This window comes from Ovis aries, chromosome 14 (genome assembly GCF_016772045.2).
Source record: "Ovis aries strain OAR_USU_Benz2616 breed Rambouillet chromosome 14, ARS-UI_Ramb_v3.0, whole genome shotgun sequence".
Taxonomy (NCBI): domain Eukaryota; kingdom Metazoa; phylum Chordata; class Mammalia; order Artiodactyla; family Bovidae; genus Ovis; species Ovis aries.
This window is the reverse complement of record NC_056067.1, coordinates 56,805,706-56,825,348: the sequence shown is the minus strand read 5'-3', so window position 1 is coordinate 56,825,348 and position 19,643 is coordinate 56,805,706. Positions and strand designations below refer to the sequence as shown.

The 19,643-nt window shown below is 49.9% G+C and overlaps 1 protein-coding gene across 5 annotated transcripts; it reads left to right on the top strand.

Moving 5' to 3' along the window:
* Positions 1 to 10,321: 10,321 nt before the first annotated feature.
* CEACAM18 (CEA cell adhesion molecule 18) lies at positions 10,322 to 19,297 on the top strand. Of its 5 annotated transcripts, none has more exons than XR_009596384.1 (7): positions 10,322 to 10,444; positions 11,667 to 12,019; positions 13,206 to 13,475; positions 15,143 to 15,418; positions 16,868 to 17,003; positions 18,171 to 18,336; positions 18,671 to 19,297. XR_009596384.1 is itself a non-coding variant. In XM_042231059.2 (7 exons), exons 1-6 carry the CDS (start codon positions 10,425 to 10,427, stop codon positions 18,290 to 18,292), a joined length of 1,074 nt encoding a protein of 357 aa, XP_042086993.1. In that variant the 5' UTR covers positions 10,322 to 10,424; the 3' UTR covers positions 18,293 to 18,336; positions 18,671 to 19,297. The 5 variants fall into 5 exon arrangements, 4 of the variants coding, with proteins under 4 accessions (XP_042086993.1, XP_042086994.1, XP_060254831.1 ...); XM_042231059.2 differs by having other exon boundaries at positions 18,274 to 18,336; XM_042231060.2 differs by having other exon boundaries at positions 18,274 to 19,297.
* The last annotated feature ends 346 nt before the right edge of the window (positions 19,298 to 19,643 follow it).

Sequence of the window (19,643 nt, the reverse complement as noted above, 5' to 3'; positions counted from 1 at the left end):
AGTTTTATTCAGGGTCTTCCTGAAGACTGTAGCCTGAGAGACAGCTCTGAGGAACTGCTCCAAAGAAGAAGGGGAGGAGCCAGTGTGTATTTGCATTTGGGGGGCAGGGAAAATGTGTCATCAAGCACACAGCTTAGTAACTGATCACTGCTCATCACAAAGAACAGATATACCAAGTTAATGATTTTAGAGCTTTTTATGAGTATGACTGATGCTGGAGTCTGGGGTCATTGAAATTCTTCCTGAGCTATGCATCTTGGGGCCTGATTATCCAAAGCACAGAGCACCTCATCCTGAAATCCTCTCAGGGTGCACTGTTGGTGGGAAACTGCAGCAGGCAGTGACTGAACCCTTGTACACTAGGTGATGAGTGACGCTGTTTGTTCTCTTTTTGGTCACAGGTGGGCCAATTCTGTTTTAAGACAAGTAGGTTGGGATATCAAAAATTCCACATAATGGTCATTGATATTCTAAACTGCCATATGTCCCAGGTCCTTCCTTGTGGGTATCAAGTCCTAAAGATAATCGGCCACTCAGAAGAGTGTCTCCTCCCCAGCCTCCCCCGCCCCACCACGTGGTTCGGAGTCCATCTCTGAGCAGAAAGGGGGTGGAGACCAACGCTCAGGGCCTGAGATGATGCAAGTCTATAACGGGGCACAGGAAGCGGCCGAGTTCCTGGAGAGATCCCTCCAGCAGGAGGGCCGAGTGACTCATGGAGCATTCCAGACCCAGGTGCAGGCTCTGGAGAAAACTAGTCCTTGTGGGTAAGAGAGTCGGGCTAGCATGATGGTGGGGCAGGGGGAGAAGGGGAGTGACCCAGGACCCTCAGTAGAACTTTCATGAACTCACACACATGGGCTCAGCTTGCCCAAGACACACACACACAGATAGCATTCATCTCTACCCACCATAAAGTGTGATGAAATTGAACCCTAGCGCACAACTCCCAGCAACCATTTCCTCTGGGTTCACCTCCTCTGCCCTCATCCCCTCCACCACCTCTCTGGCAGGACCCCACCCAATCCCTCACTTTCCCCCAAAACACTCTGCTTCCTCCTGATATTGACCACTCTCGTGTTTCCCTGGTGGCCGTGTATACTGTCCTCTAAAACCTCTAGGATCCACACCTGGAGCTCTAGGGGGTCTTCGCTATCTTTGCCTCCTCCATGGAAGAGGTTCTCAGAGCAGCAGACGCCTGCCTAGATAACAGATCCCCACCACCATTCATTTTCATGCCACTGAATCTATATGGTAAATCAAGACAGTGTAGATCCTCTTGGGGGAGTTTAATCCACCCAGATAACCATTCTGAGCCCTCCTGCTGGGCTCCACCCTGACCTCTGGGGAGCTGGAGACACAGAAGTGAGTCAACAAGGAAGATGGACAAGGGGAGGAGAGAGCTAGGGTGCCAGGGATCTAGAAATGGGAAAGAGCATGTGCAAAAACCCAAGTCAGAAGAAAGTGAAGTTGGTCAAGAGAGACCCGTATGTGTGACTGGGACACACAGCCTGGATGCTGTGTCTTCTGATGAATGAATGAATACATGAGTGAATGAATGAAGGTGGTAAAGTAGGGTAGATGTGACTCAAAAAGAGCCTACATTGGGTCCTAGAGACCAGTTTGCTCTCTAAGAGTGTGAGAGCACTGGGGAGCATGGAAGATACATAAGCAGAGAGAGAGAGCAGGGTCACCTGTGGGGCTTCGTAAGGATCCACAAAACTGACCTGTGAGGATGGGCTGGAGGCTGAGTATCCAGGGAGGAGGCCAGCCTGGAAAAGGATGATGAAAGAATGGACCAGGGCAGAGGCTGAGGTGACAGGGAGAAGGAGACAGGGTCAGGTGTCCTTCAGAGCTAGAAACCCATTCACCAGTGTCTCTGTGGATCATCGCCTGTGGGTATAAATCTGTGTGTGTGTGTCTTTTTCTGTTTGTCTTCCTCAGCCAGTCTGCTGGCCTGTGGGATCACCAAGGCCTCCAGCCAAATGTACATCAGCCCAGACCCATTCACAGGTTTGAAGGGATACTGGAGCCTCCTGATTGTCAACAACGCCCCTAAAGATGTTCAGGAATATAGTTGGCGCAAGGGTGCAAATGACACTGAGGAAAATCTGATTATCAGCTACAACACCACATCTCATTCCCAGCAGAATGGGCCCATGTACAGTGGCCGGGAAAGAGTGCCCCCTACAGGCGCCCTGCTGATTGCTACTGTTGCTAAGTCACTTCAGTTGTGCCCGACTCTGTGCGACCCCATAGACGGCATCCACCAGGCTCCCCTGTCCCTGGGATTCTCCAGGCAAGAACACTGGAGTGGGTTGCCATTTCCTTCTCCAATGCATGAAAGTGAAAAGTGAAAGTGAGGTCGCTCAGTCATGTCCAACTCTTAGCGACCCCAAGGACTGCAGCCTACCAGACTCCTCCATCCATGGGATTTAAGGAGTCTCAATTAAATGATACAGGGAACTACACCATGAGGGTGGACGCTATCAATGACAAGCAGAGAGCAAGTGTCTGGCTCGAGATTCAAAGTGAGTGGGCAGCTGCCCCACTGCCCAACTGCACTGAGTTGAATCTGGAGGTTTGGGGAGTGGTGTTCCTTGGAGCTCACAGTGTTTAGCCTCCACTTGCCCTCAGATGACATTGGGAGTCTTGGTGAATGGTAGTCTAGCTTCTCCCCAGAGAAGGGACCCTCACTATGTTCAAATGCTCCAGGTTCCCTCTATCTCCTGCTGTGACAAATAGGACAAATAGCCACAAGCTTAGTAGCTTAAAAGAATACTCATTTCTGTGAGTCAGAAGTCTGGGCATGGCTCAGCCATCTCCAGTACTGAGACTCACAAAGCATCAGCCGGGGCTATATTCTTATGTGACTGTCCATAGGATTTCACCTCATGGCTCTTTGTTTCTTCAAGGTCAAAAACAGTATATCTCTCTAGAGTGCTGAGAAGGAACCTTATATAACAATGGGTAAAGAATACACCTGAATCCAGGAAACTCAGGAGATATGGGTTCAATCCCTGGGTCAGGCACATCCCCTGGATGAGGGCATGGCAACCTACTCCAGTATTCTTGCCTGGGAAGTCCCATGGACAGGGGACCCTGGCGGGCTAGAGTCGGACACGATTCAGTGACTGAGCACTCACAGGCACACAATGATGGGAGTGACAGCCCACCCCCTTCGCCATCTTCTATAGGCTACAAGAAAGTCACAAGTTCTACCGGCATTGAGGGGATGGGATTATACAGGGGTTATAGTAGGGAGTGGAGATCATGGAGTCATCTTGGAATTCTGTCTACTCCACCGACCTCCAGGGGGCTCCACAGGGCTAGGGCAGGACAGTGTGGATTTTGAAGACTGAAAGACTTCTGCTTACCTCCGACTCTGTATATACCAAATCGCCGTAGTCTTCCTTCCCTGGTCCTCTTGTCAGTAGAATCAGAGACAGTGTGGTCTGTTGTAAGGTTAGAGGAAGTGTTTGTAAAGGGAATGGGACTCAGATAGTAGGAGGAATTGTTATGGAGAGCACAGACTATTTCTCAGTCCATACGACCCGTGGTTCCATGGATGGAGGATCCAAGTTTTATAGAAAGAACCACATGAAAACATGCTTATGGGAAGAACTCACCATTATTGCAATGAACAGCTACAGGGGTGGCTCGGCCCATAGGACCACAAGCTCAGGGGATCGCCTGCATCTCGACTACCTTATGCCCACTCCTTGCTTCCCTGTCTGTCTCAGCCCCGAGATTCTAGATCCCATCTTACAATTCTGGGCTTCTTCCCAGCCTGCTCTGAAAGCCCCTATGGAGAGGAACAGAGCTTGGAGAGGCAGATCCAACCCCTAATCTTCTCCTTCCTGCTTCACCCAGTGTTTGAAATCCCAAGCATCTCAGTGAACACCAGCTGCGCAGGACTGAATGTAGACTCTGTGGCTGCCATCTGCCAGACCAACGACACGAATGTCTAGTGGTTTGTAGGCTACACACAGGTGTCCAGCTCTGAACACATGACCACCTCTCCAGACACTAAGACCCTCATCATCAAAAGGGTCAGGAGCAACGACTCACCACTGTAGTGTGGGATCCAAGTCTTGGGATCCGATGGGACTTGGGATCCAAGTCCCATTATTAAGAAAAGTGAACCGGTCTCTCTGACGGTGACCTGTGAGTGTCTTGGGGTCATGGGAGGGAAGCCAAGCTGGTCTCAGGGTCTCCCAGGGACGTCATGACAAAACAGGCAGAGAGTGTGGCATGAGACACCGTGAAGACAGCTGTGCTGGCTTCAGATCCCAGCTCTGGCTGTTTGAAGCTTTGGACTTCAGAATTATCCTCAATGCTCACAACCCCGGTCCACTCAGTTTAAACTGAGGGCCCTAATCCCTACTTCTCAGACAAGAAATACTATGCATGCATGCACATCCAGCTTTTGTGTAAAGAAGGGACTGAGTGCATGCTCAGTCACGTCATACTCTTTGCGACCCCATGGAATCCATGGGATTCTCCAGGCAAGACTACTGGAGCGGGTTATCATTCCCTTCTGCAGGAGATCTTCCCAATGCAGGAATCGAACCTGGGTCTCCTGCATTGCAGGTGAATTCTTTACATTCTGAACCACCAGAGAAGCCTGTCTGCTTCTACTCTACACCTATTTTATTGTGACATGAAGGGCAGCCAAACAGCTGGCCTGTAGTAAGTCTCCATGACAAAAGACACTGTGATGACTCTCATTGTTCTTGGCCCAGCTGCCTTCATGGGGTGGGTCTGAGGATCCACTTGGGGCACAGAGTGGGGACACCCTTGGTAGGAGGGAGACTTCCTGTGGATTGAGAGGAGACACGACCCCCAGTGGTCAGAAGCATAGTCCGGGCGTCCTGCCCTGTCTCTGCAGATGGACCCTCCTATGCAACAATCTTCAGCACGCCTGTTAACTACCAGGGCATCTTGCCTGCTGAGATCAGCTCCCAAGTGAAGATGGAGTGTCTTTCTGATGGCATACTGCAAATCAAGTACCACTGGATCCACAACATCTCTGTCCTGAGCTTCTCGGAGAACACCACCCTCCCAAGTCTGACCTGGGACCAGATGGGCAGGTACAGGTGCATCACGGAGAACTCCGCCACTCATGAGATCTTGTACAATGAAGTCCAGGTCCAGGCCCACGTGCCCAGTGAGTGCAGCAGCTGCCCCTTGCTCTCTCCAAATCCCGCCACTCTCATGCCTCTGCCTAGGCAGTGCTTGTCATCAGAAATGCCCTCTTCATTGTGTGTTGCCATCCTCACGATGGTCAAATGAAGCCCCCCACAACCTCCCAGGTCCAAGTCCAAACTGCCTCCTTTATGAGCCCCCCGGAGTCCTCAGGTCAGAGTTGGAGTGAATTCCAGGGATGTAGGATCAGCCAACACTGACTGAGCATTTACACTAGCAGCCACCATTCTCACCTGAGTGATTCTAACCTGGGTGACCCTCCAGCCTCCCTACAGTGTTAGTGACCATTATTAGCATCACCTCCACTGTACAGATGAACAAATGGAGCTGCAGAAACTTTGGATGCTTTGCTCCAGGCTCCAGTTCTAATAGGCAGAGGATGCAGGATTCAAACCCTGGCCATCTGACCTCACAGCCTCTGCCCTCCACAGACCTGTGGGGCTGCTCTGCAATGAGGAAGCAGGAACATGCCAGGGGAGGTGGTGGGGGGACATGGGGAGCTTTCCATGGTGTGGCCTCTGGAGCAGGTTAGGAAGGAGTCTGCACATAGGGGAGGCACCTATTCAGGAACCCCACTTCCGATCCTCCACACCACAGAGAGAGATGGACAGGCTTGGGGAGAGAGCAGGCATGCAGGGCAGTGAAGAGCTGGAGCTCTGGAGCCTAGCGACCTGAGATGAAATCCCAGCTCTGCCGCTGCCCCTCTGTGTGAACAGGGGCAGCAGCGTCACCTCTGTGAGCCTGTTTGCCCCTTTGCAATTTGATAGTGAGGGTTCCAGTCGACAGAGTTGCTGCACGATGGACATCAGACAGGGCACAAGAAGCTGTCAGCCTGGCTCAGAATGACGTGAGTGGACACTGAATGTGGGCTGGAGACATTTATTTCAGTCACTCTGCACTATTTACTAAGCATCGAATGATAACAATTTTTGTGTATGTATGATGCCTCATTTCATGCCACTTGACACCCACTGGACTATGAAACTTCAAGGGAACAGAGACTGGGCAAGTTCTTAAATCTCTATTTGTCCCCAGTGCTTAGCACAGTGCCAGGCACACAGTGGAGCTCAGTGAATGAATCCCCATGGAACGAGTTCATGGCCCTGTGTAACCAGCACACCCTATACCCTCCTGCTCTCTGCCCCCAACTTATGCTTTTCTGGAGGACTTACTGCTCCCTCCATGACACTGGACATCTTTTTGCTTTGTACTCCACTGGGCACTTCCCAGATAGAATGCCAGCCCCATTAGGGCAGGAAGTTTGCCTTGTTCACTGCTGAGCCCCTAGTACCTGAAACAGTGCCTGCATGTGGTAGGGGCTCGTGAGTCTCTGAGGAACAGATGTGTGGATGAACGAAGGGATGAGCAAATGGCAGTCCTGACCTCCATGCCTCTTCTCCTTCTAGGGATTAGCAAAGACGTCACCATGTCCACACTCCTCCTGAACTTCCTCATGACGTGGTCAATCTTGGGCTATGTCCTCCTCTTTACACTCATCCTTCTGAGCCTCATCAGATGTTACTCCACCAGGTACCCATCACTCTAGGCCCAGGGTGGGACGCTGGCTGGGGACTGGGACTTTAAGACCAGCACACCCTTGAGAAGAGGAGGCAGAATCAGAAGGGAAAGCGATCAGCCAGGAACAGTGCTGTTGGGGGTCATCTGGGCAAACAAATAGTTCTCTAGGACCAGAGGCTTATAGGGGAGAATAAGGGTCTGGGGTCAGCCATGCCTCTAAACAGCAGTGAGGTTTCCTCCAGTGACATCTTTTCAGCCCAGTTTGTTTGTGTTTACAGTGTACATATTGAAAGTCAACCTAGAAGGGCAGGTGTGAGAATAACAGGGGTGCGTGTCGAGTATCCTGCATGTATCTGGTAGTCACTAGTTACCAAGAGAAGTTGGGGAAACGGGTGGCAGAGGTCAGTGGTGCAGGGGGAAGAGATTGGGTGGAGAGAGGATTAAAATCTAGGCTCAAAACTCAGCTTTGCCGCCAGCTGGATGGTGACCTTGAGCAGATCATTCCTCCTCTCACGTCCTCCCAGCCCCTCTTGGAGGATGTGAAGAGTCACACTGCCCTGGAGGGTGATGTGGGGATTAGACACACATTGTGGAGGATGAAGGGATTGGCATTAGTTATAAGAACAGAGTGGAGCAAAGATTTCCATTCTCAGCGCTATAAACATTTGGGGTCTGACAATCATTTCAGTGGGGCTTCCCTGGTGGCTCAGCAGTAAAGAATCTGCCTGGCAATGCAGGAGACTCAGGTTCGATCCCTGGGTTGGGAAGATCCCCTGGAGAAGGAAATGGCAACCCACTCCAGTGCTCTTGCCTGGGAAGTCCCATGGATGGAGGAGCCTGGTGGGCTACAGTCCATGGGGAGGCAAAGAGTCAGACACGACTGAAGCAGCTTAGCCTGGGTTCCGTGGCAGGTGTAGGCAGGTCAGTGATGTGAGTCGCCTGTAGGTGAAGCGGGCACTGATCAGGCAGGGGATGGACTGAGAGCAAGTGAACAGTCATTTTGAGTGGCCTGACCATACAATCCACCATCCCATGACACACGGCATCTTCCTCCAAGAACTTAAGACCTCGGATATATTAAAAGTATGAGGGGAAAGCTATCTAATCACAAAGGCAAAAAAAGTCAATAAAAGTGTGGGGACTTTTGGTGTAGAAGTCAAGCCTCTGGATTCATCACCTCTTACTCCTGGGGTTCCTTCAGGATGTGCGGGCTTGGAAGGAAGCAGTGACCTCTCATCTACCCACGACTCTCCTACATTCTTACAGTTTCCTATGGATCCCAGATTTGACTTCTTCCCTAATTCCTCTCCACAGGGCCAATCGGTCTGTATGTCTGTCCACCTCAGACATGGAGGACACGACCTGATGGGCAAGGAGGTGAGAGGTGAGTCAGAGACCTCATAGAGACGAGCTAGGCTGGAAGGGGCCCAGGGACTGGCTGGAACAGACAGTCAAGCAAAGGACTCAGGCCAGTCACTCTGGAATTGGAGGTGGAGGCTCCTATAGAAAGTCTACAGTCTGCTCCTAGGACCGAGGGGTGGTGGGAGGGTGGGGAACCCCAAGAGCACATGGCTACTGACCACGCCATCTGCCAATCAGAACCAGCCAATGGGATGTAGACTGGGGCGGGGCTCTAATTCCCGCGCCTCTTCCCCACCATTAAATAGGATTCCAACTTCTCCACTTCCTTAACCTGACCCTGTGGGACCATCAGAGAGGCTGCAAAGGTGCCCCATCTCAGCATCGCTAGTGACAGAGAGACGGGACCACCTACACATGTCCAACAGTCGGGAACTGCTTAAATGGGGCACAGCGCATGTCAGGTGAACCTGTCATGGTTAGAAACTTCGCTGGGCAAGGAGACTCACTGGTGTGCGAAAGGTTCAAACTTGATGCCGAGTTAGAGACGCACAATACAGACCACGTTATGAAAAGTAAAGATTAGCTAGTGGATATGGGTAAAATTTTACAGTTTGTATGCCTGTCTCCACAGTTTTACATACGTATGTATGTATGATGTACATATAGTAAATATACAGATCTGTGCAAAATTATGGAAAATGCTAACTATCCGCAGTTCTGTCTCAGTTTCCTTCTTTGCACTTTACTGTATATTCTGGGTGTGGTTTTTCATTACAAAATGTATAATTTGTTCTCATAGTTAGAAAAGACAATGCAATACTTTGGCAAAAACCAACACAATTCTGCAAAGCAATTATCCTTCAGTTTTAAAAATATTTTTTAAAAATCTGAAAAAAGAGAAAATACAACCCAATAAATTTAAAACATCATGGAGTTAGTTCAGACCCCATAATGCCATTCTGAAACTTTTTTCTGAACTTTCTTCATGGGTGTGTCCAAAAATATATAAGCAGATTTGTTCATCACCATGGCAGTTAGAATGAAAGGAAGGAAAGGGCAAACAAGGAGGGAGGGAGGAAGAAACAGATTAGCTAAATCTCCAACAGAGTTTCCCAGCCCATCCTGGTCCTTCTTGTGAGATAGAGAGGTTCCAGTTCAGCCTATTAACAACCATAGAGTTACAAGCTACCTGGTTGGAAGCAACATTTGAAGGAAGATCAGAACATTCTTTCAAATCTGAGGCTGATTGTGATAGTCTTGAATAGGTTCATCAGGTTTTTCTGTGCAAGCCTGAATTTCGTCCAATCAACAGGCTTTGGAAAAACCCTAGAAAGCACACAATAAAGTCATCTAGTGATTGCCCAACCCTGACTGTACAATAAATCAGTTAGTTGGCTGGTCTCTGGGTTCCTAGAGACCTCTCAGGCATTTCCCAGTTAGTGGCTTTCACTTTGGTGCTGGAGTCACTGGGAAGTCTTCACTAATAAGCATATGAACTAACTGATAAGTTGGAGAAACCAGGGTGATAAGTTAGGCTGACTCTATTAAAGGGTGTCCACTTAAAGCAAAACACAGAGCATCTAAGTTTTATTCAGGGTCTTCCTGAGGACTGTAGCCTGGGAGACAGCTCTGAGGGACTGCTCCAAAAAGGCAGGGCAGAAGCCAGTGTGTATTTGAATTTGGGGCTGGGAAAACTGTGTCATCAAGCATACATCTTGGTAACTGATCACAGCTCGTCACAAAGAACAGATATACCAAGTTAATGATTTTAGTGCTTTTTTTTTTTTTGCATATGACTGATGCAGAAGTCATCAGTCAGAATTTATGAAATTCATCACCAGAAGAATTCATGAAATTCTTCCTGAGTCATGCATATGGGGGCCTGATTACCCAAATCACAGAGTGCTTCATCCTGTTTTTTCACCCAGAAATCTTCTCAGGGTTCACTGTTGCTGGGAGATTGAAGCAGATAGTGACTGAACCCTTATACAACTAGGTGATGAGTGAGCTGTTTGCTCTCTTTTTGTTCTCTGTGGTCCAATTCAGTTTTAAGGAAAGTCAGTAGGGGATATCAAAAGTTCCTCATAATGATTATTGACATTCTAAATTGCCATGGGTCTAAGGTCCTTCCTTGCGGGTATCAAGTCCTAAAGATAATCACCCGCTCAGCAGAGTGCCTCTTCCCCAGCCCCTCCCACCTTGCAGTTCAGAGTCCATCCCTGAGCAGGAAGTGAGTAGAGACTACATCTGGGGCCTGAGGGGACACAGGTCTGTAAAAGGGCACAGGAGGTGGCTGGGTCCCTGGAGAGATCCCTCCAGCAGGAGGACCGGAGGGGCTCATGGACCTTTCCAGACCCAGGTGCAGACTCTGGAGGGAACTGGTCTTGTGGGTAAGACAGCAGGGCTAGCAGGATGGAGGTGGGGGAAAAGGGAGTGATCCAGGACCCTCAGCAGAACTTTCATGAACTCACACACCTGGGCACGGCTTGCCTGAGACACACACACACACAGAGGTAGCGTTCGTCTCTACCCACCACAAGGCATGATGAAATTGAACCCCAACACACAATTCCCAGCAACCACTTCCTCTGGGTTCACCTCTTCTGCCCTGATCGCTTCCACCACCTCTCTGGAAGGACCCCTCCCAATCCCTCACTTTCCCCCAAAACACTCTGCTTCCTCCTGATACTGACCACTCATGTTTCCCTGATGGCCACATATACTGTCCTTCAAAACCTCTAGGGCCCACACCTGGAGCCCTGGAGCAGGGGGTCTCAGCTGTCTTTGCCTCCTCCATGGAGGCAAGGCTTAGGGTTCCTATAGCAGCAGACACCTCCCCCCACTTAGGAGATAACAGATACACACCCCCATTGGTGTTTGTGCCACTGAACCTAAACGGTAAGTCAAAGACAGTGTAGATCCTCTTGGGGGAGTTTAAACCCCCCCCCCCAGATAACCATTCTGAGCCTTCCAGCTGGGCTCCACCCTGATCTCCAGGGAGCTGGGGACACAGACGTGAATCAACAAGGAAGATGGACGTGGGGAGGAGAGAGCAGGGATCAGGGTGCAAGAAGTGGGGAAGAGTATGTGTGGTGGGTCAAGAAGAGCTGTGTGTGTGACTGGGGCACACAGTCTGGATGCTGTGTCTTCTGATGAATGAATGAAAGTGGTAAAGTAGGGTAGATGTGACTCAAAAACAGCCTACCCTGGGTCCTAGAGACCGGTTCTCTCTACGTGTTTCACCAGCTATGCTAAGGGTTGAACCTTTTGTGAGAGCACTGGGGAGCCATGGGAGATATGTGAGCAGGAGGGCAGGGTCACCTGTGGGGCTTCATAAGGATCCATAAAACTGACCTGTGCGGATGGGCTGGAGTTCAGGGAGGAGGCCATCCTGGAACAGGATGATAAAGGAATGGACGGAGGCAGGGGCTGAGGTGATGGAGAGCGGGGGAACAGACTGCCAAGTCCTTCAGGAGCTAGAAGCCCTTGACCCATTTTGCAAGGTCTCTGTGGATCATGGTCTGCGGTGTAAACCTGTATGTATGTGTGTGTGTCTTTTTCTGTTTGTCTTCCTCAGCCAGTCTGCTGGCCTGTGGGATCCACCAGGCCTCCAGCCAAATCTACATCGCCCCGGATTCACTCATCGGAGTGGAAAGATATTCAAGCTCACTGGCCATCGAGAACACCCCTGAAGATGTTCAGGAATACAGCTGGCACCGGGGTGCAAATGACACTGAGGAAAATCTGATTATCAGCTACAACGCCACATCTCATTCCAGGCGGGATGGGCCCATGTACAGCGGCCGGGAAAGTGTGTCCGTTAGAGGTACCCTGAGGATCAGGGGGTCACAGTTAAATGACACAGGGAACTATACAGTGAGGGTGGACACCATCAGTGACACCCAGAGAGCAACTGGCTGGCTCGAGATTCTAGGTGAGTTGGCAGCTGCCCCACCACCTAACTGCAGCTGAGTTGGACTGGAGATTTAGGGAATGGTGTCCCTTGAAGCTCACACTGTCCTGTCTCCACCCACCTCCAGATGACACTGGGAACCTTGGTGGATGGTAGCCCAGATTCTCCCCAGAAGTGGGACCCTCACTACCTTCAAGGGCTCCAGGTTCCCTCTCAGTGTATTAGTTATCTCCTGCTGCGTGACAAATAGCCTCAAACTTAGTAGCTTAAAAGAACACCACTTCTGTGAGTCAGAAGTTCTGATATGGCTCAGCCATTTCCAGCGCTGAGACTCAAGGGTGTTGGCCGGGGCCATGTTCTCACATGTGACTCTGTCTACAGGATTTCACATCCTGGCTCTTTGCCTCTTCAAGGCCAACAAAAAATTTTCTATCTAGAGAGGAATCTAATATAGCAAAGCTAATGATGGGAGTGACAGACAGCCCATCACCTTAGCCATATTCAATAGGCGACAACAAAGTCAGGAGCTCCACTCACATTAGGGGATGGGATTATAGAGGGGTTATACCATGGAGTGGAGATCATGGGGCCATCTTGGAATTCTGTCTACTCTAGTGAGCTCCTGGTGCTCCACAGGGCTAGGGCAGGACAATGTGGATTTTGAAGGCTGGGAGAACTTAGTTCACCTCTGACTCTTTATATATCATGTCACCTTTTGAGCCTCAGTTTTCTCATCTGTAAAATGGCAGTATTATCCATCGCTGTGGTCTGTCTTAAGGTTAGAGGCAGAAATTTGTAAAGAGAATGGGAAAAGCTAAGGAGAGGAATTGTTATGGAGAACAAACACCATTGGTTACTTTGAGTTCTATCTGCACTTCCTTTGATGGGGGTGTCCTGGTTTGGGGGTTCAAAAGCAACCAGCAGCCACTGGACGATAGGAAGAACTCACGGTTATTATAATGGAGCCATAGAGATGGCCCAGAGCATTGTAAGACAGGCTCAGTAGAGGACTCCCATCTCCACTGCCTCGTGCCCACCCCTATTTCCCTGTCCCTCTCAGCCCCAGGGATGCTCTCTTGCCAGGATCCTAGATCTGATCTTAGAATTCTGGGCTTCTCCCCCAACATACCCTGAAACCCCCACTGGAGAGGAGCAGAGCGTGGAGAGACAGATCCAACCCCTCACCTTCTCCTCCTGCTTCACCCAGAGTTGGAAATCCCGCAAACCTCGGTCAACACCACCTCCGTCGTAGATGGCGAGGATGTGGTGGCTGCCACTTGCTACACCAATGACAGCCAGGTCCAGTGGTATGTGAATTATGCGCCGGTGTCCAGAAATTACCGGATGACCGTCTGCCCGGACAACAAGACCCTCGTCATCCGAATGTTCAGCCGCTTCGACTCACCACTTCAGTGCGGGATAGAAATTCTCCCAGAGCTCATTCAGAAAAGTGACCTCGTCTATGTGACAGTGGCCTGTGAGTGTTCTGGGGTCATGTTCTGGGCCCGTGAAGCTGGGGGTGGGGCTCAGGGTTTTCCCACAGCATAGCAATAAGACCGGCAGAACTGGAGAGAGCGGCATGAGCCGCCTTGCAGACAGCTGCCCTGGGTTCAAATCCCAGGTTTGACTATTTAACCCCTAGGCTTCAGAACCCTACTCGCTGCTCAGAACCCTGGTCTCCACTCAGTTTAAAATGGGGGCCCTAATCCCTACCTCTCAGATTAGAAATAGTGTCAATTTGTGACACCTGTCTTTTGTGTCATGCGGGGACTGCTTACAACCAATTGTTTGAAACATCATTTTATTGATTTGTTTTTGGCTGTGCTGGGTCCTCACTACTTCGTGCAGGCTTTTCTGTAGGTGCATCGAGTGGGCTCTGCTCTTTGCTGTGGTAGCTTCTCCTGCTGCTGAGCACGAGCTCTAGGGTGGGTGGGTGTCAGTAGTTGTGGCTCCCAGGCTCTAGAACGCAGGCTCAATAGTTGTGGGCTCGGGCTTAATTGCTCTGAGGTTTGTGGGATCCTCCCTGATCGAGGATGGGCCCCACGTCTCCTGCACTGGCAGGTGGATTCTTTACCACTGAGCCACCAGGGAAGCCCCTACAACCGTACTTAAAACGACAGTTCATTTCTTAATTTTTCAAAACCCAACTGTTCACGAGTCTTCAAATTCAGCTCACTGATCATTTTATTCAGTTCTTCTAAATTTAATAAAATCACGTTCACTTTTGCTGTTCCTGGGATGGGATTGATCACACTCCCCTAAAGAGTTTGGTTTTCAAACTAAATTATGCATTTTATAGACGCTCTGTTAAAGTCCTCTGCTGCCCATCAATGCAAGCTGGTATCCCACTAAGACCTGCTCAAATTCTCAAACAAGTCTTGCAAATCCAAGACACTGAACTTAGAAAGGCAGTGAAACTCAGATTCTTTGAAACATTCCAGGACTGTTCACACTGATTCAACTCTTTCATCTCTTTCAACTGGGAAACACACTAAGTCTAGCATCATTATCACATTTAAATCTGGAACCACTCTTGCAGTGTCTCAGATTCCCTAACCCAAGAGCTGTGGACAAAGGGGTCATCATTTCTGACCTTCCCACACTGCTCACTGGCCAGAGGTTCGGAACCAAAGCCAAAGACACAGGGGCTGCAAATGTTCAGGGAAATTCCTCCCAGGTCATAAGGGTACTTGCCTGGTCCTTTTGTAGGTCAACAGGGGACTCATGAATCCCTAAACCTCTCCTCTGAGCCTCGTTATCCTCAGGCATGAAATGGATCAAAAGTGGCTGTCGTCACATGGGTTGGGTGGGAATTAAGTGAGTGTGTGAATGTGTGATATGTTTAAAACAGTGCCCGGAGTGCAGTAGGTGTGATGCCTGCTTCTACTTTTACTTTTCTATTTTATTACGAAGTGAAGGGCAGCCAGGGAGCTGGGCTGTAGTACCTCTTGGCAACAGAAGATGCTACGGTTACTATCATTGTTGTTGGCTCAGCTGCCCTGGCTGGGATGGGTCTGGGAGTCTGCTTGGGGTACAGAGTGGGGGCATCTTGGGGCTGGGGGAGGACTTGTGTAGACTGAGAGAAGGGGTCAGGACCTCAGGTGTCAGAAGCATGGTTCCAGGGGTCCTGCTCTATCTCTGCAGATGGGCCCTACAGTCTGCAGCTCAGCAGCAGTCCCACTGACTTCAGTGGCATCCTGTCTGCTGAGATCGGCTCCCAGGTGGAGATGGAGTGCATCTCCTATTCCAGACCAGAATCCAAGTACCGCTGGATGCACAATGGCTCTTTCCTGAGCTTCTCAGAGAAGAACATCACCCTCCCAAGTCTGACCTGGGACCAGATGGGCAGATACAGGTGCATCGAAGAGAACTCCGCCACCCAGCTGACCTTGTACGATGAAGTCCACGTCCAGGCACCCTGTGAGTGCAGGAGAGGCCCGTCGCTCTCTCCAAATCTCCCCACTTCTATGCCTCTGCCTGGGGGATGCCTGTCATCAGAAATGTCCTCTTCACCTTGTGTTGCCATGCTCACAATAGTCAGATGAAGTCCCCCCAACCTCCCAAGTCCAAGTCCAAACTGCCTCTTTTATGAAGCCCCCAGAGTCCTCAGGTCAGAGTTGGAGTGAATTCCAGGGATGTAGGATCAGCCAACACTGACTGAGCATTTACGCTAGCAGCCACCATTCTCACCTGGGTGATTCTAACCTGGGTGACCCTCCAGTCTCTTTACAGAGAAAGTGACCATTATTAGCATCACCTCCACTCTACTGGTGAGCAAATGGAGCCACAGAGAGTTTAGGTGCTTTGTTCAAGGCTCCAGTTCTCATGGGCAGAGGATGCAGGATTCAAACCCTGGCCATCTGACCTCACAGCCTCTGCCCTCCACAGATCCGCGGGGCTGCTCTGAGATGAGGAAGCGGGAACACGCCAGGGGAGGTGGCAGGGGGACGTGGGAGCTTTCCATGGTGTGGCCTCTGGAGCAGGTTAGGAAGGAGTCTGGACATAGGGGAGGCACCTATTCAGGAACCCCATGTTCGATCCTCCACACCATGGAGAGAGATGGACAGGCTTGGGGAGAGAGCAGGCATGCAGGGCCGTGAAGAGCTGGAGCTCTGGAGCCTAGTGACCTGAGATGAAATCCCAGCTCTGCCACTGCCCCTCTGTGTGAACAGGGGCAGCAGCGTCACCTCTGTGAGCCTGTTTGCCCCTTTGCAATTTGATAGTGAGGGTTCTAGTGGATGGGGTTGCTGCATGAGGGAAATCAGACAGGGCACGAGAAGCCATCAGCCTGGCTCAGAATGACGTGAGCGGACACTGAATGGGGGCTGGAGACATTTATTTCAGTTACCTCTCACTATTTACTAAGCATCGAACGATACAACTTTCATGTGTGAATGATGCTTCAATTCATGCCATTTGACATCCATTGGACTATTAAACTTCAGAAGGTCAGAGAGAGGCGGCACAAGCACTTTGATCATAATTGGTCCCCAGTTTTTAACATGGTGCCTGGCACACAGTTGGAACTCAGTGAATGAATCCCTGTGGAATGAGTTCATGACCCTTTGTATCCAACATACCCTGCCCTGCCGCCCTCTCTCCCCTTACTTGGGCTCATGCTTTTCCAGAGCACTTCTCACTACCTGTGATGAAGTGGGATGTTTCTTTGCTTAATTGCTGACTGCTCCACTTCCCAGCTAGAACATCAGCCCCATCATGTCAAGAAGTTTCTTTTGTTCACTTCTGAGCCCCTAGCACCCAGAACAGTGCTTCACACATAGAAGAAGGTGCTGAGAAATCGTCAAAGAGCAGATGTGTGAGCGTACGAAGGGATGAGCGAATGATGCTCTTGACCTCTTCTCCTCCTAGGGCGCCGGCCTGTTGTCAGCAGAACTTTGACCATCTCAGGATCCTTGTTGGTGTTTCTAATCATATTCACAGTTCTGGGCTTCACCCACTTCCTTATTGTCCTGATCCGTGCCCTGTTCAAACATTACTCTACCAGGTAGGTACCTACTGCATTGGGCCCAGGGTGGGACACTGGCCAGGGACTCAAACTCAAGGGACAGCACATCCTTGAGAGGGGAGGCAGAGCCAGAATGGGGGAAGGGACCAACCAGGAACTGAGTATTCAGGGATCCTCTGGGCAAACAAATAGATAACAAGGACATGAGGCTCCATCTGCTCACCTGTAAAGTGGAGGTGATGGAAGGACTGATGCTGAAGCTGAAGCTCCAATATTTTGGTCACCTGAGGCGAAGAGGTGACTCATTGGAAAAGACCCTGATGCTGGGGAAGATTGAGGGCAGGAGGAGAAGGGGGAGACCAAGGATGAGGTAGTTGCATAGCATCACCAACTAGGTGGACATGAGGATATAGTGAAGGACAGGGGGGCCTGGCGTGCTACAGTCCATGGGATCACAAAGAGTCAGACACAATGTAGCGACTAAACAGAGACAATAACAATAAAATGGAGGTGATGCTGATAACAATCACCTACTCTGTGCGGAGACTGGTAGTGTCATCCAGGTTACAGTGGTGGGCGCTGGCGTGGAGGAAGTGCTCAGAAAATGTGAGCTCTCCTTATCTCCCTGGAACTTACCCCAACTCTGATCTTAGGACTCTGCTGCTGCTGCTGCTGCTAAGTCACTTCAGTCGTGTCCAACTCTGTGTGATCCCATACACGGCAGCCCACCAGGCTCCTCTGTCCCTGGGATTCCTCAGGCAAGAACACTAAATTGGGTTGCCATTTCCTTCTCCAATGCATGGAAGTGAAAAGTGAAACTGAAGTCGCTCTAGGGGCTTCATAAAAGGAGGTGGTTTAGACTTGAAGTTGTGTGACTTTGGGCAAGTGACTACTCAGGAACCTCTGCAAACACCTGTTCTTTCAGCTACAAAATATATTTTATGTATCTGTTTGGTGAGTTCAGGACAATTTCTATACATGATCTACCATAGGGCCTGGCATAAAACAGGTGTGAAATTCATCATCATCAATAATCAAGCCAAGCAGTACCTATATCTTTTCCAGGAACACCTGGTCTGTTTTCCCTCTCCCCTGCCCCACAGCATTGCTCTCTAGCAAACTTAAGACTTCAGAAATATTAAACTGTGCAAATGTTGGAGATACTCATTGTAAGGGGTAAGCCCCCAGATTCATTATCTCTCTTAGGAGTACGGGGCCTTGGAAAGAAGAAGCTGACCGCTTATCTACCCAGGACTCACAGTTTCCTATGGATCCCAGATGTGACTGCTTCCCGAATTTCTCTCCATAGGGCAAATTGGTCTATATGACTGTCTGCCTCAGACCTGGAGGATAAAACCGGACAGGCAAGGAGGTGAAGCGGGAGTGAGAGTCCCCATAGGGACGGGCTAGGCTGGAAGGGGCCCAGGGACTGGCTGGAGGGGACAGTCAAGCAAGGGACTCGGGCCAGTCCCGCTGGGACTGGAGGTGGAGGCTCCCAGAAAACGTCTACAGTCTGCTCCTAGGACCCGGTGGTGGGAGGGTGGGGAACCCCAGGAGCACATGGCCACTGACCACTCCATCTGCCAATCAGAACCAGCCAATGGGATGCAGACTGGGGCGGGGCATGCGCGGAGCTCGGGGTTCTAATTCCCACGCCTCTTCCCTACCAGTAAATTGGATTCCAACTTCTCTCCTTCCTTAACCAGACCCTGTGGGACCATTAGAGAGGCTGCAAAGATGCCCCATCTCAGCATCGCCAGTGACAGAGAGATGCAGCCGCAGAGCATGTTGGGTGAATGTCATGGTTAGAAACTGCTGGGCAACGAGATCTCACTGGTGTGCAAAATGTTCACAATTTGATGCCGAGTTAGAATCGCACAATACAGACCGGCATCTGATAGGACCATGTTGTGAAGAGTATAGATTAGTTAACTGATATAGATACAATAGTACAGTATGTGTACACACACACCTATATGCTATATATATCCAGTGAGATGGTTGGATGGCATCGTCGACTCGATGGACATGAGTTTGCACAAACTCCGAGAGATTGTGAAAGACAGGGGAGCCTGGTGTGCTGCAGTCCGTGGCTCAAAGAGTGGGACATGGCAAGCGAACAACAATATCGACATATAGATATACCATATGTATCTCCATATATATATAAATATCTGTGCGCAAATTGTAGAAACTGTTAACTCTTAATGGTGCTATCTAAATTTCCCTTTTTGCACTTTACTGTATACTCTGAAGTGTTTTTTCCCCTTCTCAAAGTATATACATTGTTTTCATATTTAGTATAAGAACCAATAAAATTAAAACAACATATGGTTTATTGAGACCTCATAATGCCATTTCTGGAACTTCTTCTTGAGCTCTCTTCATGCACGTGTCCAAAAATATCTAAGTAAATTTGCTCATCCCCATAACGAAATAGAAAGGAAGGAGGGAGAAAGAAAAAGAGAGATTCTAGACTCTAGAGCCAGATCTAGGGGAGTGTGGAAGCCCAGGCGAGCCCCTGTGGTGGTCGCTGCTCTCAAGAAATACCTGACTGTTTGAAGGTTCATGAAGCAGTTAGGGCCATTTCTGGACACAAGGCAGTCTCCTGGGCCCATTGCTTAAGACCTCTCCTTCCGTCTTGGGGTCCTCTAACCTTCATCTCCTCATCTGTATCTG